Raw genomic sequence first — 23965 nt, 5'->3', positions numbered from 1 at the left:
GGTTGTCTGGGATATATATCTTCAAATATACTTGATTTCAACGAAAATAGCTTTGACATGAAGTGTCATACTAATACTCTTTACTTTTGCTTTCGTTGTGCTTAACTGATTAACAGAAACTTTGTTATTTCGTTTAGTATGTCGTGAGTCTCGCACTTTCAAAGTTACCCGCATTATCAAAGTTACCCCGTTTGACGGTACCATGAACCCTTCACCAACATGTGTCGTTTATTTAGTCATTGTATTCATGAATATGATTTTTTTTTCTATCTCCGCATTCTCCGTAACAGATTCAGTAGTATTAACTCCAGTCCTACTTAAAACCAGTGGTGGAAAACGGTGAACAGTACCTGTTCAAGCACTACAGAAAAATAATACCGCAACCGTGGACTTTGCGTTCTTGTTTTTTGCTCACGATCGGCCGAACACAAATACTGTGGATGGCATCGCATCATTATATTTTGACATGCAATCGCGCATCCGATTCTACGTGACGTTTCTACAATAACACCATATATCGGTCAGTTTTCTCAATACTGTCGTACATTCGTTTGTATTGTGCATTTAGACAAAAATTGTCGGGAGGTCGCTGCCAAACTGGCAACTTTGTTTACTTCCGATACTACTTTGTGTTCAAATCATATCATCCCGCAACACTACACCTAGCTAATCAAAACAAAAACATCGTGCAGGATGACACACTAATGGGTGTGGAAAATCTCCTGTGGAACTTTTGCCTAGCCACTTCATAGAATAGTTGTCGGTGGACTGTATCGGACTTTACTTCCCTTTTCTGTTAGCCAAAACAAGTTCATCCTCATCATAACGTAGCAGCCAAATTCAAATGTCAAAAAACTTCGGCAGTAAGTTCGGAAGTCGGAAGTCTGGACTTCCGAACTTCAATTTAGTGCTGGCGACACAATAGTCTACCTATTGTAATCATAATCTACTCAATTATTTACAAAAATAGTTATGCACGGAAAAAAGAACGGCTGCGAGCAGACCTTGCTCATCCAGCGATCACGCATCCTCACAAACTTTCAAGATGACACAATGTTCAAATGCTTGTTTAAAACTGAAAGTTCATGGATTCATCAGCCAATACCACGGCGAACATAATTATGAAATTTTACATTCTTTTCATACTAACAAATATTATTTAACACAAAAAAAAATTAATACCGTCTCAGTGGTACAATCATTTTGGTGGTCAAAACCATCTTAGAGCAGAAAAAAATATATGACTTTCTATTCTGCAATCTATAGGCTTCTTACGAGATGTTATTCAGACATACAAGTAGATGTATTAGGATTCAATAGTTAGTTGATGTTTCATTCGAAGCTTGAATAATTTTTAAGTTGACGCAATATTTAGCCGAATTTTACGACCTTCGGGGCAAGTGGATTGTTGGAGAAGCATTTATTTTGGTTTTAATGATTACGAATAAAATCCTAGTCGAAGAAAAGCCCAAAGGGGATGGCAGTTCCGTCCCTAAGCTGAAAATCCCAAATCGACACTATTCCTTCGTTAGGGCTTACCTGACATGAGCGATTTCGACAAATTAGAATAAATCTCTAACATTTTTTGTTCATGGAGACAAATTTAGTGATTTTATATACTACAGCACAAAAACATGCTACGAAAAGTGAATCAGTTTTCTGCAATTATACAAATAAGAAAACATCGATTTCTTGTACATATTTTATTTTCCGCGTAACTAACAGAAATATCGATTTGAAATTATTTCAATTTCACCAGGCTCTACTTCTGTGATAGATTCCCAAGCAAAGTCCAACATATAAAAGCATGTCGAAAACATATTCTGTTTTCAGCATCAAGTTGATATAATAATTTGATATTAATTCATCATTGAAATATTTGATATCATATTTTGTTTTCGTTCTGCTTTCATTTTAAAGTTTTGGTAACGTTTTCATTTTAATTTAATTCAATTTATTTATAAATTTATTCGTGCTACATGCATAAACACTATGAGAATATATAAATTAAGCATTTTCTTTTGACGCAGACTCGTTTCAACATCAATCGAAAATATGTACGTCTCAATAAGTTCTCGATTTGCCTTCCATGATAACAGTTTTCAATTTACTGTACTGATATCAAACATAGTTTTCAATTTAATTTCGTGAGAACATTTTTCTGCTCTCAGTTTTGATATTTTAACCGTTCAAACGACCAAAATGACAGCAAACTGAGTTATCAAAATTCGCAACATCACAACATCAAAATTAGTTTTCAATATGATTTCAAGCTTTACTCGGGTTGGTTGTAGAAAAATATAAAATGTACAAATTTTTGTATTACACGTTAAATACGACCCAGGCATTTTAAAATTAGAAAATAATTAGAATTTTCAAAAATGTTCAAAATTTAGATATGCTTCAAAAGTTGTGAAAAACTTTCCTAATATGCGTGTCATGGGCGAGGGTTTAAGCCAAAAACAAAAATTATTTTGATCTCCGAGCTAAGAAGAAATACACAAAATTCCAAACGGTACACCATCCAAAGGCGGGGTTGGGTATAAGAGGGTTGAGTAGCGGGATGAAATTACATTTAATTTAGATAGAAAAAATAAAGCACTTCCAATTATACTTTTCCATGGGATTGTTTCATCTGAAGTAATCTCATTATGTGCAATTTATTAACTCCTTTCTAATAGGTATATGGGTTAAATGCGATAATAGAAATGTCATGCGAGGAAAATATATGGAACCGATTAACGCAGTGATCCATTACTACAATACATCAACATAAGCACGACAATATTGATATTCGGTCAATAACACCACCGCAATCGTAAGGAAAGTAACTTTGTGCAATCTTCTGGTAGGTGGTAATAAAAAATGTGGCCAATTCCATTTCCAACCACACATGCAAACAGCCCTTATACACCAGGCAAAGTGCCCAGAAGTGAAGCTTGCCAAATCCCCTCCGAAATTCAAATGAAATTAAAACTCAGTCACCCCTCACGTGCAAACAACCACCATCGCAAAAGTTGCTGTGTTTTGCACCGCTTCATGCACAACACCACTGGAATGCTGCGATTGGTCCGTCGGTAGGGGATGAAAGCCCCGACTCCGCCCATTTTCGAACATTGACGCACTTTTCGAAATTCGCCGTTTCGTTCGTTTTGGCTTTATCCTTTTCGTTCTGGCGCGCAGGGAATGGGTCTTGCAATGGCCAGGATGCATACCGGAGTGTTGCCACTGCCGCCTGCCGATTCGGAAGGAACTTGCTTATGTGTGTGCGCGCGTAAGCGAAGGGTGTAGAACTGAAGCACAGCGGCAATAAAATCCATAACAAAACAAACAAGCGATTCACAAGTTGTTTGTTAAATGGGGTTTAATAATTTTGTTGTATGTTAAACTCATTTTGTAATTTGAACGCTGCCGACGAGTAAACAACGTGTGTTCTGTCGCTCGGTTATTTTATACCAGTAGTGAGTATCCTGTGGACGTGGACGATGAAGGCGTTGCAAGGTGGTCGGACGGTAGAACGAAACGGTGTTATCGGACGTATCGTAGAGCACTGAGAAGCGAGCAGATTGGGATTTAGTTTAGCAGAAACGTTTGAACACAAGTGTCGAGACACAAAGGGATGGCGATTACAAAAGATTGTGTGCAGTGGTAGTGTTTGCAATTATTTGAATTGGCTCGTTGCGGTTGAAGATATTCAAGTGCATTAAATAGTCAATGAAGTTACAAGTGATTTTTAGTGATACTTTCGAGCATTGTTTCGATTTTATATTGACATAGAAGCTTTAGTGGAGTTAGAGTTTTGTGCATTAGTTGCAGTTACAAGAATGTCTTCCCCCGATTTGGATATCGATGTCAATGTGGTGTCAAGTCCGGAGCCGAGTCCTCGCGGAGCCGTAGGTTTAGACAGCCCTCGCGGCTTACACAGTGATGATGAGCAAATATCCTCACCGGATAGCTCTCATCCGCACCTCAGTCACCTGCACCATCCGGCTCTTTCTGGTCACCTGCAGCATAGTGCAACTAGTCAACACAACTATCACAGTATAGCCAGTGGCTTAAGTAATAATAACAATAGCTTCTCGCACAGTCCGGAATCTCGGTTGAGTCCACCGAAAACTCCACCGTCGACAGATTCTCACTCGCAGCCGGGTGTGGGTGGACAGCCAACACTTGGGAAAACCGCAGCAACACCTGGATACACTAGTTTTTCAATATCGAGCATTCTCAGTCGGAATGAGCCCAGTTCGAAGAAAGGTGTGATAGCGCCCATTCCGTCGCTTCCATTATCTGCCGCGGCAGCTGCTGCAGCGGCGGTGGCGTCGTCGAACGGGAATGGCAATGTCAATGGTGCCGCTAGCCCGCAGGATGTTACAATGCTATCCAGGTAAGTGGAAAATTTAGATGTTTTATAAGTATTTTGATAAGAGAATCGATTTGTGTCGTGTTATCATGAATCCAGAATGGTGTAATGAAACTTGAAGGAAAATGCTCAAGTTATTATTAATTCGCGTGCTTTGAAAATAGTATGATCACATACTAATTGAACTCGATTAAAATTTATGGTCTTTTTTAAATTCCATTGTAAGCGTAATGAGCAATAAAATTCTTACATTTTCAAAACATTTCTTATGCACAACAGTATACGATGTAGGAAGTTGTCGTTAGCGATCTAGTAAGTTTTCGTGCTTCATAAAGAACGCTATCATAAAGAAAATTAAATGATAGCTCTACTCCAACCCTACTCTACACTGCATATTTTGTTATGAATCAAGTTTTATTGTGGTTAAGCGAATGCATGTATTGAGACCATAAAACGGCAATACCTTTAAGTTACCCTCGGCTAGTTTTTATATTTGATATAATGTCTATATTAGTACAAAATGGAACACTGTAAAATGACGTAATGAAGGTGACGTTTGTACATATACGAGAAAAACGAGATAGCCTAATGTACCAAACGCAATGCTGATAATTTGAATCAGGGGAAAATTAATACATTCGTGGAAGAACAGTACACTCATTACTTTTAATTGTGAGTGTCAATCGTACTGATATGTGAAATGGCTAATTCTCAATCACACTTGCACTTTTGGTTCGTTACTGAAAAATTTGGTTCCTCCACCGCCTTGCGTGTATACTAATTTGATGCTGAGAAAAAATCAAAGGACAATTAAAGCAACAAATTAACTTTTTTACCGTCAAACAGTTCATGTACAATGTAGATTTCTTAAAGTTTATGAAATATTTCATCAACACGAACGACTGACATAGCTGATCGTGGTTTAAATTTGACCAATAGTCGTAATTTTACCATCTGAGCTAAAATAGTAATGTTTGGAACAAGTGTGCCAAACGAGCAAGTAGGGCACCCCTACTTTTTATAACATCGAGTTAATGCTGTTTAGCTTGAAATTGATAATTAGTTCCTTTATAAGTCTCAGTAAAATATACAACATATTATTAAAATTGCTCTGTTCTTCCACACGCTTTTATCGTTTTTTTTTGTTCAAACAACGAAATATAAGTTGATTTTTTATAATATTATCAGTTTTCAAAAAGCATTGTATAAGGTAAATTATTAATAGATTTTTTTTGCCATTACGTTGCATATAATCCTATATCAAGCAAATAAACATTATAACGGCCTACTTTTCCTAACAACAAAAACAGTGCTGAAAAGAGCTACTTTTCAGAACTTTTTTCGGTGCTGAAAAGTATAATATTCAGTTCTGTTATGGAAGTCACCAATTGAATATCTGCGCAAACCGCATTTATTAAACTGCTCTGTGTATCTCAAGTTTTGACTTGAGATGGCCTCTGCAAACATTGGGAGATTCGTATCCGACTAAAGGAAGTCCAGGGAATCATTCTGATTGAGAATCTGGTCACCCAGTGTTCCGAAAGGTTGCTGTGGAGTAAATCCCAAAATGTCCGGAACCTAATTTCACACTTCTTCACGGTTCGTTCAGGCAGTTTGGTGAATGAGGATCAGCTTAAATGCATCGAAAATTGCATGCGGCGTCTAACCTTGTCCGCCCATGAAATTAGATCAATAGAAAATTCGTTGTAGAATGGCAATTTGTGACTGTTATACTCAAGATGCTGCTGTGTCACTGCCTACCTGATTGAAAACTACTGAGTCTATGCGTCGCATGGAAGGCATGTGGATAATCTACACCGTGTCCAGTATATTCTCATACAAATTCGAGATAACATTACTTTGCGCTTGTTTAACTGACATCATTGATGATAATATTTTTTGAAAGTGGTTATAATACTGATTCACTACAGGAAATATTTTGGAAATATTTCAATTATAAACTTATTTTATCAACTTAAGAATTTACGAAAAATATTTCCAGCGGCACGCTCATAGGCAGAGTCCAATTTTAATCTGCAGTTATCGCACATATATTTATCAAATTTTATCAATATTTATCTATTCAAAACGCAATATGATTAACATAAAGTTTCTGAAACTTTTTTGTGAATGCTATGATTTTCACTTTGTAAACCAGACCAATATGAATAAAAATTCATTTTAATTGCAAAACACGACTTCAATGGACATTTCATCACTTATCATAGCAATTATTTTTTCTTATTTATAAAACAAGCTATTCTACGTTAGTATAATACTACCAGACTACAATGAAATACTACAACATTGGATTATCCTACATTCAGTAAAGTTATACCAAAGAAAAGAAAAAGTGTATGAGAATATATTGGACACGGTGTAGAAATATGAGTGTGCTTTTTTTTCGTGATAGCAAAAAATGTTGTATGCAACTCGTTGCAAATCTCGATTTTTTCAGCACTCGGTGAGCCTCGTTGAATCATCATTTTGTCACTTATTACATACATAACTATTCTAATATACGTTTTATCGTACATCTATTCATATATGCACAGTATGAAATATAAAAACAGCGAAAATTGTTTGCACAAAAATTTTGCATACACAAGCGTTATTTTTATTGTTTTAGTGAGTGAATGTAATTTCTGATTACTGTTGTATATTCTGACGTAGCTTCGCTTTTAAGGACAATTTTTGTCATTTTTTTTTAACCAGCCCAATATATGTACTAAAACAAAAACTTTTGAAAGCTTTGTTCTTCTTCTTTCTGGCGTTACGTTCCACTGGGACAAAGCCTGCTTCTCAGCTTAGTGTTCTTATGAACACTTCCACAGTTATTAACTGAGAGCTTACTATGCCAATGACCATTTTTGCATGCGTATATCGTGTGGCAGGTACGAAGATACTCTATGCCCTGGGAAGTCGAGAAAATTTCCAACCCGAAAAGATCCTCGATTGGTGGGATTCGAACCCACGACCCTCAGCTCGGTCTTGCTGAATAGCTGCGCGGTTACCGCTACGGCTAGCTGGGCCCCATGGGTTTTGTTCTGTAAAAGTCAAAAATAAAAGCGTTCGATCGTTGTACCTTTACTCCGGTGATAAACTCTCCACCTCTGAAAATCACGCTTATTTGTTGAAAAAATAAATAAACAAATTTGTTTGAGATCAAAGGAAGGAGGAGGTCTTAGAGAATGTGTTTTTCATTATCGCAATAAAATATTTGGCTAGGGTCATAGATTGATTCACATTTATGTTTTGGTAATGTTTTATGAAAAATAACTTCAAAGGTCGGACCGATTTTTAAGAGATAAAAGCTTGTTCATTTGGTTACAGACAACTGAGATCGATACAAGCTCATAGGTTTTTGGCAAAACAGAGACGCTTATTATTTTTCTATGTAGGTTTAACCACAGCTCTCCAGAATGAGCCTTTTTTTAATATTTTCATATCCCAAGCGATCCAGGTATAAATGCATTCTATCATTTGACATGGGCGAAAGTTTGGGACAAGGTTTGTGAAGAACCTCACCCCATCGTTGACGTTTGAAAAACTTTCATCACAAAGATATTGAACTCGATTACTTAATGATAAAATTTAGGTGTGCGTCCAATTCCTCTCTAGTACAGGTCGGACTCGATTATCCGGAGTATAGATTTTTTTTTCACTCCGGATATTCGATTCACTAAGAAAAAATTGAAATCTTCGATAAAAGAACTTAAATATTATCTTTTTTTGTTATTTTATTTATATGATGCGGTGGTGTAGCCAGAAATTATTTCTAGGAACAGTAGGGGTCTTTACAAGAAAAAAAAATTGATCAGCATACACAAAAAACACTTTTTTCAAACCCCCTCCCCCCTTTGTTAAATACGTTCAAAAATGTAAAACCAATGTTCAATGTCATGAATATTATGTGACAATATAATATTTCTAATATCATTTTTTTCCGTGGAAAAAGTCATCAGCAAATGTTTATCCCGGTGGCCTTTTCCGAACTACTATCCGTTGGTAAATATACTAATATTGTATATTGCACGGGAAATTATTACAAGCATTTATACCTAAAAAAATTACAGCTCTGGTCTAGATTGTGAGTTTAGGTCACCTATAGGATGTCCCAGAAAGTATGGACACGACTTTGATAACGAGAATCACAATATTTTTCCAAACAAATAAATATTTTTATTTTTTTTGTATTTTTCCTTGGGGCATTTTAAATGCTGCCTGTGAAAATGTTGCTTAATTAACTAACTTTTTACATTTATTTTGGATTTTAGAAAATCAATTCTTACCCAGACAACCAAATTGTACGCATAACGAAATTACCTGGAGGCTTTGTATGTGCAAAATTTCACTTATAAGATGTGGCGAAAAGGCCTTCTACGTACAAAAGTGGAGGCGATATGCGTGCATATATTATGTGATGATTAATAACATACAATGCGAGTGTATAAATATTCTCCCGAACTAACCTGTTATCTTATGCGACTTAACTTATGATAACAAATGTTGATATGACAGCTGCTACGGATTGATTCGACTTACTTTGCACAATTTTACGAGACGAAACAAAATGTACAAATGAACTCAGAAAATGCGAGGAAACTCATCAATTTGACGAGTTTATCCACGGTGTTTTTCGGGTTTGATGTAATTAGTATGAATAAACGAGTTTTAACGTGAACTTTCATGCGATTTCTGGTTGTCTGGGTATCTAGTCAACACAAACTCAACTTTTTTGCGGCACGGTAAAAGGCTGGGCATGGCGCACGGTGTGCTGAAACACACATGTTATCGAACTTGCATGAACCTTCGATCTTTTTTCACTGCAAGTTAGTCTTGTTAGTCAAAAAAAGCTAGCGACATATTAAAAAATCTTTCATCGGCAAAAATTGAAAAAAGTTGATTTTTGTGATTTTGACCTTTTTTATATGGGTTTATAGGAGAATAATGAAGTTACACTAATTTTAATGAATTTCAATTTATAAAAGACCAGTTTGACATATCTCAAACACGAATGAATTATCGGAAGTTTCAAATTGAGCAGTATTTCTACCTGCACTCACATAATATGACCAATCGTGATATGCCGTTTTTATGACGTATGACATAACCTTATGTAAATTTTGAGTAAACACACTACATGGCTACAATTCTTTAATTTTATCAATGATCCCAATTCTACTGAATAATTGGAATCATTGGAGTTCGTTACTGAACATTAAGCTTTCTTAAGAAAATAGAAATGTTTATAAAACTAAACAATAACATACAGCTATAATAATAAACATCTATACAATTATATGGGGTACTGCTCTGTTCCGATTCGTCGTTTTTTTTGGAAGCGTGATAAATAAAGGCAGATCTTTACGCAGATCTCTTTATTTGAAAAAAATCATAACTTTTGAACAGCTGAACCGATTTTCAATCTTTTTTTTTATAGAATGAAAGCTTTCAACTGTTAAAAACAAATTCAAAATTTTGAAAAAAAAAATTTACATGAAAATAAATGAAACTTTCTAAAAAAGAGTAGAAATTTTTTTCAGATTTTTTAAATTTTGTCCGAAAATTTGAAATCTTAAGCTTTCATTCCATAAACAAATAAAATAGGAAAAAGGTCGAGCTGTTCAAAAGTTATGATAATTAAAAAAATAAAAAATCTAATGCTCTGAGACCTACAGTGTGTGCCGATGAAAAATGACTGATTTTTTATTTTCAAAAAAATTTATATCTCTAAAACTCAAAAACATACATCGCTGAAAATTTGACAGTAAACGTTAAATTTTCTGAACTTTCAAGAAAAAATGAGAACAGCAATAGCCCCTTTGGTCCCGAGGCCTTCAAAACGCGAAAAAACGAAAATTATTGATATATTTTTTCATGTGAAAACACAATTTTTGTGAAATTTTATATTTTTCCTCAAAAGTCAAAATCTTTAGCTTTCATTTCGTCCAAAAAGATTGAAAATCGGTCGAACGGTACAAAAGTTATGATTTTTTTAAAATAAAAATTAAGCAAAATCGTGATTTTTCTGGTCACTCTATTTCGGAAATGGTCACCCTAATCAAAAAATCCAAAAACACATGTATCCTCATTTCGGATAAAGAACAAAATAGCAAATTTTCACGTAATTCGGTGACCCACTAGATCGTTTTTTTTTTTATGGAATGGCTGTATAAGTAAATGAATACCGTTGTATACTGCCGTGTGTAGCCCTTGTGTCTTCATATCTGGGATTTTCTAGTTTTATTGGAAAACTCTGTCTCATACGTCAATATGAAAGTACTGATCTGATTCAGCTATTATGATCAATTCCATGGAAGCAATGTAGAAACCTGATTTAAAAAAAACATAAATTACTTGGGACTACTACAAAAAACGTTAAGATCTCCGTAAATTCTTGTCGCTCCTGTCAAGCTTATTCTTGAGAAGTATTTTTTTTTCAGTGAAAACAACAAATCAAAGTTTTCCTAAATCAACGGAATTACAGGTCATTATTTCAGAAAAAAAAACGGTTTAAACGATATACTGAATGATTGCGGAAGTGATCATGGAACATTAAGTTGGAACACACAATATCTGACCCAGTTGGAACGTTGTATGAGATAGAAGAACAAAAAGCGTTTGTAGGAATAGCTTTCTATTTTGAAGTGAAAAGTAAAATTTTTGATTGTATAAAATGTAGCATACCCCGATGGGCTGGACATACTGTGTGAGTTTACGTTGAAAATGATACTCAATTTGAAACGTTTGATAATTCATTCGTGTTTTTTTTCTGTTTCTGTTCGGGATGATCCACTGCGACCAGTTTTTTTTTTGATTTTTTGTGGTACCGTCAAATGGGGTAACTTGCAACAATTTTCAACTTCAAAGCTATATGGATGAAAAATTTGAGGATTCAGATGAGACAAAAACCATCTAGTATCCTAATCGCCACGTAAAGAATACCACGCGGTATAAATTTTATCAGTATTTGGTTTTCTGGGAGCAGTAGAGACGAAAAATATGCATTTTTCATGCTACCCCTGATGTGGAGTAACATGCAACACACAGTGCTACCTGAAGTACACTATTGAAAACTAAACCTATTTCGTGTTATTATGATCATTTAATAATTTTCTGCAGTAAAAGCATGACAATAATTATACAATAATTAGAAACTAATTATTATTGATTGAATTATGAGTATCAAATCAATTTGATTGAAAACTTCATAAGTATTGCATAGGGTGGCCACACGGGGAAATTCTAGCATATCATAAGTCTTGACAGTAATTGGAAAGCCTTTTAAACGATTTAATGCAACTTTTCTACAAATACAATTGTACTTTAGGTTATGCTTTATATAACTTATTGTTTATACAAATTTATATCAAAGCGACGTATCACATATTGATATGTATGTTTTAAAATAGTTGGTGTTCTGAATCAACTTTTATCATACTTCATGTAGAAAGTTCTCAACGGCAGATCTGCAAGTTAGTTTTTATACAGATTTTCAATTTTTTTCATTATTTTCATAGAGAAAATAAATCTATATCTAATAATAATGCGATTCATGTAAATTTTTCAATATCTAGTACCAAACGTATATTGAATTAATTGCGGTGCAAAAATTTTAATGTTACTAAACAAATTTATGTTCAATTTTGCCTTTTCATGTGTTTTCGATTATAAACGGCAAGAAATATCAAACAATTGAGTTCAAAATAGCTGTTGCAAGTTACCCCACAAGGCTAGTCAAAGACGTTTTTGATTTTTTATAGTGCTTAAGCATCAAATTATCAAAACTTTTATATTGTCAATTAGTACACTACCAAGTACTGTAACTGATAGCAAATGCCTCGAATGACATATTTCTACCGTTTGTGTGGTACGTGGAACGTTTTTCAGCATACATTTCATGCAATCCAACGTTTCATATGATTTTCACCTCCTGCAAACCAAACAAAAAAGAACCAATATACAAAACCTCACCAAAATTTTCTGTTGTATACCTATGGTCAATGAATGGCGGCATGTCGTTCTACTCCATTACTATTGAGATATAATGAAGTAGTCGTTTTTTATACAAATATCATTCTTTATCATTTTGCATAGAGCCTCATTAGAAAAAGATACCGCTATTTATACCTTTTGGAGAAAAAAGTTTATCACAATTAAACTCTCAAAAGCGCGCCCCTTTATCAGGTACGGCCACTAAGCTGGTTGAATGATACTGATTTTGACCATGCATCGGTACTCTAGCGTATCAAATTATTGCTTCTACTTATAAGGTTCAAAGTCGTTTTTTGAAACTGTGAACAAGTTTCATCCCATGAAACATTTAGATTCCTTGAAACAAAAAGCTCATTTTAGAAGTTAAGAGGTCTGCTACTTTACTGATTCGGAATCGTTTCCCTCCTAGATATCGAAAGATAAACTCTTGAACTCGGAAAGAAATTGTCTCGTGAGTTGAAACCAACCTCAGATGCTGATTGAGCCATTTTTTCACTTCGACCTCCTCATTATCTAGGACAAATAGGTGGGTCTTAGTGCCTTGTTACTCTCTTACACTCTGCCGACCCTAACTTATAAGTATTCACAAGAACAGATACAACAAGAGTACAATATGGTAGATCTTACCCCGTAACGCACCTCGAAAAGGTGATCTACCCGCGTTACGGGCAACACAGATTACTGAACTACAGATCGTATTCTATTAGCAAAATGCCTCGTCGGTTCATCGAACTCGAAAAACTCTTCGACAGCTGAGAATGCTCGGATGCACGCTGAGATGGGTTCGTTGTATCCAAATACGGTGGGATGAAAACTTGATTGGAGCATTGTTGTACTCCGGAGAACTCGGTTAGGAACACGAAATTCTAGCAAACTAAGCAGTTCTGGAGCATCGACTTCGCCATTTAGCAACTTCGCTATAAGCAACGATTGCTGTACCTTTCTTCGTCGATCCAATGTTTCTAGTCCCAGGAGTCGGCATCTATCCGGATACGGTGGCAGGTTATCGGGGTCCCTCCATGGCAAGTTTCTTAGTGCCAAACCAATGGACCTCTTCTGAATCCGTTCAATTCTTATACTCCACGTGAGTTGGTGCGGATGCCAAACGACGGATGCATTTTCCAAGATAGGGCGTATCAGGGAAACAATAAAATTTAAGGTGTTCTGGGTCAAATTTCACAACTCTATCGTGAAGAACTTTCCAAAAATTAAATCATAATTACATTTTTTTTTTAATTTCTGATGGTTCAAATGTTTGTTTGAGAAATTTTTCAAAAAATAACTTCTTAATAAGCTCCAGTCAATCTTTTACAGCCTTTTTATGGTAAATATATTTTTTCTTTCAATATTAAAAATCATATATCTAAAATGTTTCATCTTTCTTATGATAGTGTATGATGATGTTGATGAAAAATTCTCAAAGAAGTCATTTATTTTCCTTAATAATAGCTTTGAAGCTAAATCAAAAAGTTGAAACAAAACTGGATCGCAAAAAATGACCATCTAGACTTTTTTCTTACAACTTTGAACTTTCTTTAGCTTTTTATGCAAGTTAACCACATCTTACTATCTTGTGTTCATGTCTTTATTAGTATAAGTCCAGTATTTCAAATGCTTACAATGTTTTATAAAATACCAACTTTGCTGCTATAAAAAATCAGTGCCTGATTTATTTATTAAAATATATTCTGGCCAGCCTGGAATGGAAGTAACACTAGACTGTAAAACTATCCCAGAGAAAGTCACTAATTAATTTTATAATAAAGGCGTGGGGATTAGCTAGTAATGAAAATGCTCATAAACCTGTCAAAGACTTCCCCAGGTTCAAGATATTTCTTTTTCTTTCTGGGGTTACGTCCCAACTGGGACAAAGCCTGCTTCTCAGATTAGTTTTCTTATGAGCAATTCCACAGTTGTTAACTGAGAGCTTTCTTTGCCGATTGACCATTTTTGCATGTGTTTATCGTGTGGCAGGTACGAAGATACTCTATGCCCTGGGAATCGAGAAAATTTCCTTTACGAAAAGATCCTCGACCAGCGGGATTCGAACCCACGACCCTCAGCATGGTCATGCTGAACAGCTGCGCGTTTACCGCTACGACTATCTGGGCCCCCTTCAAGATATATGCGGCTTCCAAATATTGGGCGAATTAGATTAGATAGCAGAGGAAAGAATATTTGAACCAAAAAAAAAAAAAAACGATTTATTCCGTTAAAAAGTAAACCGTTTAAATCAACTTGGTGTGTGAACTTTTGATTCGATTGTTTGCTCCTGTGGGGCAAGTGCCGGAATCAGAATCAATCGTGTCTGGTTCGCGTAGTAGGGTTACGAAAAATTATCGGTCATCTGTATTCATGCCCATGCATTCATTTAAAATTATATTTATATCGTTTACCTAAACCAGGGTTTCTCAAACGGTGTTCTCGGACCCCTAGGGGGCCGTGAAGACTTCTCAGGGGTCTGCGAAGCCGTTGCAAATAAAAGCCATTTGTTTGTAAGTGATCATTGTGCCACTTTTTGCAAATCATTGTGGAGTGGGGTTCAGAAATTTGTTTCAATATTAGATAAAAATGCCTCTTCAATCTAAAAAATTGCAATGCATTTTTGTTGACATGAGATTACAAGTATAACTTTACCCCACCATTCTTGACGAATATCTGACAAAATTTTTGAAGAGTCAATGGTTTTAACGAATTCTACAACGGCTGTTATCTGGCTCCTAGCAACTTCTGGAACATCAACAATGGGGTGAGATTTCTAGAGCATTGGAGATCTGGACATATTTTAGAAAAAACGACTTATTCTTGAGAGCATTTTTGAATCTTCTTTTAAGTGCGATAAGCGGCTCTGTTTTGCTCAAAACCTATGAGCTAGTATAGTTGTCGCTAACCGAAGGCTCAAATTTCTTCCTCAAAAAACTATCATAGATCTCTATATTTATGTTTTATTGAACATCAACAAAAAATAAAGGCATATCAAACCTATTCGACGCAAATGACCCCAGAATTACGACCCTGTCAAAATATTTTATTATGGCCATGAAAAACACGTTCTATCAGAACTCCTAATTCCTCTGATACCAAACAAACTAATACTTTCAACAATAAAGTGTGATTTTAGAAGGTGTTAATTTATTATCAGAGTGTGCGACAATCAGACGATTTTTCTAACTTTAAGCGGACAAATCATTTAGACTTCTTTGCTTTATTAGATTATTTAGGGTAGTAAGAAAAATATGAGAAAAATTGTCCTATACAGCGCAGGTATGCCAGAATATACTACAATAATAAAAATTTTCATTCACTCACAAGAGCAATGAAAATAACGCTTTTAGATAAATTATCGTTCAAAAAATTTTCGCATTTTTCATGGGCCATACTGTATCCCGACAGATTGTTTTCAAATTTTTAGGATAAATATATTTTATCGGGATACTAATCCTCGTTTAAAATCATTAGAGGCATGTACAGGGGATAGGCAAAATAATTGAGATAAACAAAGTTTAGCCCAGATTCAAAATGGTTGGTTGGTTTGACTTTATTAACGAGATTTTTAGCCCTGGGCTAGTTCATCTCGGGACCAACGGCTTTACTTCCCTTCCGAAGGAAGTCGTCACTATAACTTTTTACGTCATAAGTGACTATGTCGGGGATGGGCCAGATTCAAAATGTTTATAACTTTTTGAAAAATAGATAAGCTCGCATTGGCAGACGAGTGATGATCGACGGAGATGAGTTCGAGGTGGTGGACGAATTTATAACGGCGGTTAACAACTGCAGCAGAGAAATTCGAAGACATATCATTGCCGGAAGTCGTGCTTACTACGGACTCCACAAGACCTTGCGGTCTGGTAAACTTCACCTCCATACTAAGTGTAACATGTACAAGACGCTGATAAGACCGGTAGTCCTCTACGGACATGAGACGTGGACAATGCTCGAAGAGGACCTGCAAGCGCTAGGAGTTTTTGAACGACGTGTGCTTAGGACGATCTTCGGTGTATGTGTATGTGAGTATGTGAGAACGGCGTATGGAGGAGAAGAATGAACCACGAGCTTGCGCAACTCTACGGTGAACCCAATATCCAGAAAGTCGCCAAAACTGAAAGGGTACGTGAGAATGCCGGACAAAAATACCGCAAAAATGGTGTTCACCTCAAATCCGGCCGGTACAAGACTAAGAGGAGCCCAACGAACTAGGTGGTTTGACCAAGTGGAGCAGGATTTTGGATGTGTGGGACGATTGAGAACCTGGGGGTTAGCAGCCATGAATCGAGTTAGTTAGCGTAACATTGTGGCGCATGTCATGTCTTGAAGGACGTAGCGCCATCAAAAGTTAAGTAATTAAGATGCTCTGACCACCCTATAGTAATTTCCAGGTGCCCCCTGGAAGAAGTCCCCCTTAAGTCTAAATTTCACCGATAGGATATTTTGAAACCTTCCGATTTTGAAAATACGAACCAAACGCTACACTCTTGTTAAAAAAATGTTGAAATGTTCAGACAAAGCGTGTACTTGTCTTTCCGTTTTCATTGACCGTTAACTATTCTAAAGAGATTTGAAATCGGACTTGTTTGCCTGTTCGCTTTGGTTATAACTCAATGTAATGTTTCAATGCAGAAGTGAATTAAAAATTGAGCGAGGTGATAAAAAAACAGATATCTACCGATGGAAAATGTTTCTAATAAGCTTGTAATGTATTAGCCGTTTAAAGATGGATTGGTTTAATATACTGCTTTTGATAACCATAACCTCCAAGATTATATCCTTTTGACTACTAACTTAAACCGTGACGTTTTAGATCTGATATCATTTCATTTCAAATACTTTTCCTCAGAAGAGTCAGCTTGTTGTCGGCACCAATTTGGCACGTCAACTGCGAATGTTAATTCGATGTGCCAGGTCGCACCATATTTCGGTTTGACAAACATCCGGCCCACTGCTTAATCGCCTTAACTCGTTCCCAGGTTTGCCTCACCGGAACTATCAAATTGTTGTGAGGCAACTCTACCATGCGGTGCGGTCCTGAAGGTTAGATTTCGTTTCACACACGCACACGACCCCTAAAATTGCGACAAAGCACCCCAATCGACAAAATGGCTTCCCCGCATTTATGTACACACAACTTTTATTCTGGTAGGTACTTAGGTATGTACAGTTGTTCATACAGTCTCCTGCCTTCCTCGTCAGCAAGATCTAGTTTGACATCTGAATAGCACTCTGTGTGGTTCCGACAAATTCTCCGTCGGGTCTCCAGCAGCACAACGGAGGAAAATTATACACCCAGTAGCAATTACCCTCTCCCTTGTCTGCTACCGACCGGCCGATTGCTTCCGCAAAATATGTATACATGTTTGCCTAACTTTTTCTTCTTTCATGTTATCTCCATTGGAGTGCTGGAAAACGGTAAATAGGGCACGGTGCTCCGTTTACCATTATTTGAAAATAAATCAAATATATTGTTCTAAACTTTTGGGCCAATTATATTAAGAATCGTTAAACAAAATTTGGCCAAATCGTCGAAAACGTTAAAAAACGCCTCATACGGCTTCAACTTATCATTTCCGAAAATTATTTTAATGTGAATACAACTTTGAGTAAAAAGTTTGCTTTTCTCCATCAGTAAACTTTTTGAAAAGCTCATTTTGAACAGATTGATGGTCCACATCAACGAAAATTCGATTTTTGCCAATGCAGAGTTTGGATTCGACATGGACATTAGACAACTTATCAACTTCTACGTGTAAAAAATTGATTCGTTCCAACAAATCTTAAGGCTATTCTACTGGTCTTGCTCTTCTAGTCATTGGAAAAGCATTCAAAAGCACGAAAGCTTTAATGGAAAATTAAAAAAACTGACCTCTGAGCCATTTAGGTGTTCATCGTAGTGCTACGTTCACCTTTCAATCACCTCACGTTTGTCCGTCAAGATACCTCTATCCTTATGAGTTCACAGTTTCAAATAAGCGTAACTGAAAATCGTCTAGCGATTTTATTTTTTTAACAATCGACTAACTTTTCACTTAGCGTTTCTGATAATAACAGTAAATGAAGCACCGTGAACGGCCGACCGGCACTACAGTATAACTTTATCCAGGGATGAACCGGAAAACAACTTTCTGAATCGTTTATGCCGCATTCAAAAATATAGAAATTGTACAGCATCCCTATGTGTGACCTCGGTTATATCTACGGTCAGACCAGGAAAAATCACAAAATTAAATGCTTCCTTTGCCCGGATTATACATAGAAACGGAGTGCACTGCGGAAAGAGGATCCAAGGGACAGGAGGGTAAATCTGAAACGGTTCGCCATGAATTCTAAATGCAAAGTGAGTTAATAGCATGAGTGGTAATACTATCCGTTACATCGGGCGCACTTAGGAGTAAGCTTTTCTGGTCTACACACCGTCGTCGTTGCCTACTGCGATTCCTGGTCGGCAGGGGGTCCAAATGTTGTTGTAACGTAAATCCGACCTTGTTTGCGCAGTGGCCTCAGAAGGGCTCTTGTTGCATCATAACCATCACAGGAGGCTTTGCGAGGGGTGGTAAATACGGTGGGATAATCGCTTCAATTGAACAAAGCAAACTGAAAATGCGAATACAAATGGAGTGCACTACCGTCTAATTGGGTGTAATTTATTTAAATAAACAGTGCACTGTGATTTAGGTGCGGGGTGTCTTCTCCGATATGGCAGATGTTTTCTTCCTTTGTCCCGGGGCTCGTTGAAAGTTGAGAAGGACAATCGAGGCGCCCCACTCAGAAGCCCTAAGAAGCTACTGACTGGCTGTCGTCAATTGTTCGGGAATTGTGTTAAACACGCTAATTTTTAATCATCAGTCTACCTCAAGACGGTCGCGAAAAAAAGGTAAAAACAAGCGGCTGCGGTGGCGGCGATATCATGTTTCTGGATCGTCTGCTGTCACCTTTATCTTTATATCTTCTTATGGCGTCTTACGTCGGGAAATCTGTTCACAAGAAGATGAAGTCCCCTCGGTTTGGATCGCAGTGTTTAAATTGAGTTGGGGATTGGAATCCAAGGAAGCGGTCCACTGCCTGAATGGGAACAATATAAAAATGTGTTAACAAATGACGGACCTTTTTCGGCTTTCTCGCACAACAAAATGTAAAGAGAGGTAAAAATCGTTAATTTAAAAGTTTTTTTGGTTCGATGCTAACATTGTATGGGAGTCTTGTAAAAGTCTCTTTAATTCAATTCATGGCATTGACTTTTAGAATGCGCTTTTTTTTTCTTTTTAAAAAACACTACACGTTAATGCTTCCAGTGGGCTATTTGCCCTTTGAAGGAAGCACCACATTAGACAACGGACTAGCATGCAACGCCCAGTGGCACAGTCGGAAAACATTCCTCTCGAATAGTTTTACGGCCTGAGACGGGGATCGAACCCACACTCCTTAGCACGATGCGGCTAAATGCCTCGGTGACACTAACCGCACGGCTACGAAGCCCCATTTAGTTCATTACACTCAAGATAAAGTTCTCATTTGATCCATGTGCAAACCCACATGGATTTTTGCAATGGGGGTTCGCATATGCATAGTATATGTGAACTCTATGGATTATCTCCAATCACTGTTTTCATTGAGATCATGATGAATTCAAATTGACTCCATACTTCACGCACATACTTTTTAAGGGTCGCATCAATCGTACTTATTGACGTTCCACATCAATTCAGGATGTGGTTTTAAACGTTTCTTTTCATTGAAAGTACACGGTGTTCATTTTTGTATTCTGGATCAGAAATATGTCGATTAAGTTCCCGAAAAGTTTCCAAACCGTTCAGCAATGGAGTATTAGCGAAGGATGGAAACAGTTTTTGATTTTAATGAAACATCACTGATACAGAAAACAAAATATTGTTTACCATGTGTTCCAAGGGAAATCCAATGGTGAATAGTTAGATGCAACAGGTTTTTTATACAGATTTATGTAAATTTATTACAAACTCGTATCAGATTTAACTTTCTTCTTATATACATAAATAATAAGTATGGTTCAGACCATGAAACTGGTTACTAGCCTGGGACACGGTTATATGAAAAATTTAGATTCTCGCTCCAGTCCACATTTTGGATTGCATAACAACTGTGCAAAACTTCAGCTCGATCGGTGAAACTATATTTTAGCGCCAGCCGTTCAAAGTTTGTGTGGGATTTACCATGGGAAAACTTACTTTTGCAAAGAACAATCGCCAGAGGTCGCCCATTGACCTCTACAAAAATTATGAATATAGACCTCGATAGGTATTTTTACGATGAACAACATTGCTGAAGACCGCGAAGCAATCCGATGCTTGTTAAGCTATTAAGTATAGACTATTCGGAAATTTTGCCCGATTTTGTTATTATTGTTTTTCCTTTACGTGTTAATCAACGTCGCCATGCCAATAGGTTTTCATTGAATAACTTTTTTCACAAGTGTCGGATTGTTCCGCGGTCTTCGGCAATATTCTTCATCGTAAAAATACCTATCGAGGTTTGTGTTCAGATTTTTTTATAGAGGTCAATGGGCGACCTCTGGCGATTTTTCTTTGCAAAAGTAAGTTTTCCCATAGTAAATGCCTTCCAAACTTTGAACAGCTGACGCTAATATATAGTTTCTCCGATCGAGCAGAAATTTTACACAGTTGTTGTGGGACCTAAATGCAATCCAAAAAGTGGACTGGAGCGAGAATCTGAATTTTGTCCCACACTACTGTGGGTGCCACCGATACCGGGCCTTCAGAGCTTGCCTGGGCCTTGCGACCACTCTTTCGGGTAGTGGTTGATCATTCTTGGCTTGATTTCAAACTCTTACAGTTGTAAATATCGAAAATCGATCATCCCTTTTTTTTTGTAAACACAGCCCGCATCAAAGGTTTTCTTCCCGCTGGAAGTTGGAGCTTGACGTTATCGTTAGTTCATTCTACGAAATGTGTCTACGAAACCATTTCGTTGCAGAAAACAACGAATGATTTCGTAGTGCAAACGATCAGTTTCGTAATACTTAACAATTCTCGATTACTTTTCCAAATCGACGTAGTTATTTTCCCACGGTTTGGAGAAAAAAACAATGATTGAGAGATATTCAAACTTAGTATTTTTTATTAATTTATTTTGAAATAAATCTACATGTTGGCCTTTTTTACGTGTAAGCAGCACGCATTCAATCCGTTTATCATTATCCCAAAAAAAAAACATTGATAAAATGATACAGAGTTTTGTTCAATTACTGACGTTGTTATTGTACCAGTGCACCACCAAAGCAGTCTATGAACTAATTAAAAAAAAAAAAAGAATCGTGATTTGGTGAGTGAAGAAACTCCTATTTGTTCGTTCAGGAATTATCGTAGTTTTTCTCGCAAAAACACGCCTACTCTGATTGTGAATATTTCTGATTGGGGCAATCAAACATTTGAAAGATAAAATGATTTTCTATATTGTATCAAAAAAAAAATACAGATGCATTATTTTAAGTGTTCTAGGAAAACGCATTGATAAACTATTCATTTTTTACAGAAAATCTTCAATAATGAACTAAAATAGATATCAACAATTTGATTGTATGAAAATGTGTGTATATTTAGGTTCTAGAAGTACTTTATAGACTATTTTAAAAAAAAAGTAAAATCTAGAATTTTTTTTATTAAATAGCACCCTACGTTTATTGGAGAAAAATGCTCCAAATTGGTAGAATTGTAAGCTTCATTAAAACTATTCAAACGAAAAAAAAAACTTTGGCAAAGACTATATACCAGTTTTTTTTTTTAAATAAGAAAGTTGTTTATGTGATATTATGGACCATCCTTGTTCAATAACAAAATGCTATATTTTTAGAAGCAATTTTGACGAAAACCGTTTTTGTTTTAAAAATGTTTAAAATAGTTTTTTTTCATATCGTTTTTATTACACATTTCTTATCGAAGTTAACGAATCTTAATGCAAACTATTGTTGATATATACTTTAGTTTAAAAGTCGTATGATAAAAGTTTTTGTTTTTAAGGCGTTTTATTGAAGATAGAGAAAAAAAACATCTGATTTCTTGATAAAATAAATAAAATCATTTTATCTTTTAAATGCCTTCAAATTATATTTTATTTATTTGCCCCAATCAAAACAGACGTATTTTTGCGAGGAATACAACTACAACATTTGTTTTCTGTTCTTCATTTATTTTTGTTTTCTGGACCACTGAACAATGTAAGATTGGCTCAAGTATTTTTTTGTTTTGATTTGTGGTGACGTCGTGATTCCGAAACTTAAACGTAATTAAAGTGATAATCAAGTTGGTCCAGAGTGGAATCTATGCTTGTTTACTCTTCCGACTTACGGCTGTTCGAAAAGGCATTCGAGAATTTCCATCCAGTGCGAGTAGCGTAAATGAAAGACAAAAGCAAAAATATTGAAAACGCATATCTACGAATTGTGAATCGTGCATCTTACGAATATTTCATGAAGTAACTGAATCGCGAAATTCCGTCAAGTACAAATATTTCATAAGGTGAGTGAAAATAGCGTAATATGTACGAAATATTGTTTTACGAAATGGATTTTAGATAAAATACGAAGAGATATTTTCATTGTGCAATAAAAAAAAAACTATGAAAAACCTTGATTTTTAACCTGTTTTCCTGTCGACCGAAATTACTTGCTATGACATGTATTTTTTTTATATAAAATTGATTGTAGAGATAACTCCCTAAAGAAACAGATTCTCTAAATTGTATTTAAACTGCTTAAAAAGCAACATTCGAACAATCTAAGATGTCCATGAGCATAAATATAAATTTTAATTTTAGATTACAGTCAAAATTTCTTGTACCTAAAATTAAAAACCAAAACATTGTTTTTACTCAAGCCTGTTTGAATGTAACTCAAAAAATAAAGCGATGACATGTTTTTGTTTTTTGATAAATATGTTCACAAGTCATCGTATTCAAATCAGAATAACAGCAAATAGACAATTGTAAAAAATAAGGTATTCGATTAAAATTGTAAAAAATAAGGTATTTGAAAAAATTGAATTCGATTAAAATGTAGGGTTCTTCGCAAGTATGTTTAATGACTTTCTATAAGCCAATTTATGATGAAATATTACATGTTTTCGTTATAAATTTTGATTTACCTGTAAGAAGTTCACTTTTGAGCGGTTCCATTTTAATTCGAATGTCGGTTTACTTTTGTATTTTTTGATTTGGCTGAAATTTGGCATTTGCTTTCTTTATACCCAAAAATGCCTATTTGCATAATCGGTTCGCCATTTTTACCCTAGCGTTACTTTTGAGAAGAGCCTAAGAAAAAAAGCCTTAACAATTTTCAAAAAATTAAAACTTAGAAACTATTTGTCTGATCGGTTTGGTGTCTTCCGCAAAGTTTTAGGTTATTGTTGGAACTATCTGGAAAAATATACACTGTAAAGCAATGTTGTAATTTATTTTTATTTCGAAAATAAAGCATAAAAATCCATTTTTTCAAAAATCGTTCTTTTTATTTTTCTATGTTTTAAAGTAGACAAAAATGGAGTCTTTTGAATAGTGGGTCAAGATGGAGAAACAATGGACAAAAAAGTTATGATATTTTAAAAAAAGGTTAATTTTTCAATA

At 35.7% G+C, this 23965-nt stretch overlaps 1 protein-coding gene across 1 annotated transcript in view; it reads left to right on the top strand.

Moving 5' to 3' along the window:
* The first annotated feature begins 3234 nt into the window (after positions 1-3234).
* The window catches only part of LOC5563797 (homeobox protein Hmx), a 114993-nt gene continuing 94262 nt past the window's right edge, over positions 3235-23965 (top strand). The window contains exon 1 of the mRNA XM_021849484.1: positions 3235-4384. Coding sequence (XP_021705176.1) covers positions 3825-4384 — 560 coding nt within the window. The 5' untranslated portion in view covers positions 3235-3824. The remainder of the gene's footprint in view (positions 4385-23965) is intronic.

The sequence above is a fragment of the Aedes aegypti genome, chromosome 1, assembly GCF_002204515.2.
Source record: "Aedes aegypti strain LVP_AGWG chromosome 1, AaegL5.0 Primary Assembly, whole genome shotgun sequence".
In the NCBI taxonomy this organism is placed as follows: Eukaryota; Metazoa; Arthropoda; class Insecta; order Diptera; family Culicidae; genus Aedes; species Aedes aegypti.
Note: the sequence above shows the minus strand (reverse complement) of the source record. Positions and strands in the feature narration are given on the sequence as shown.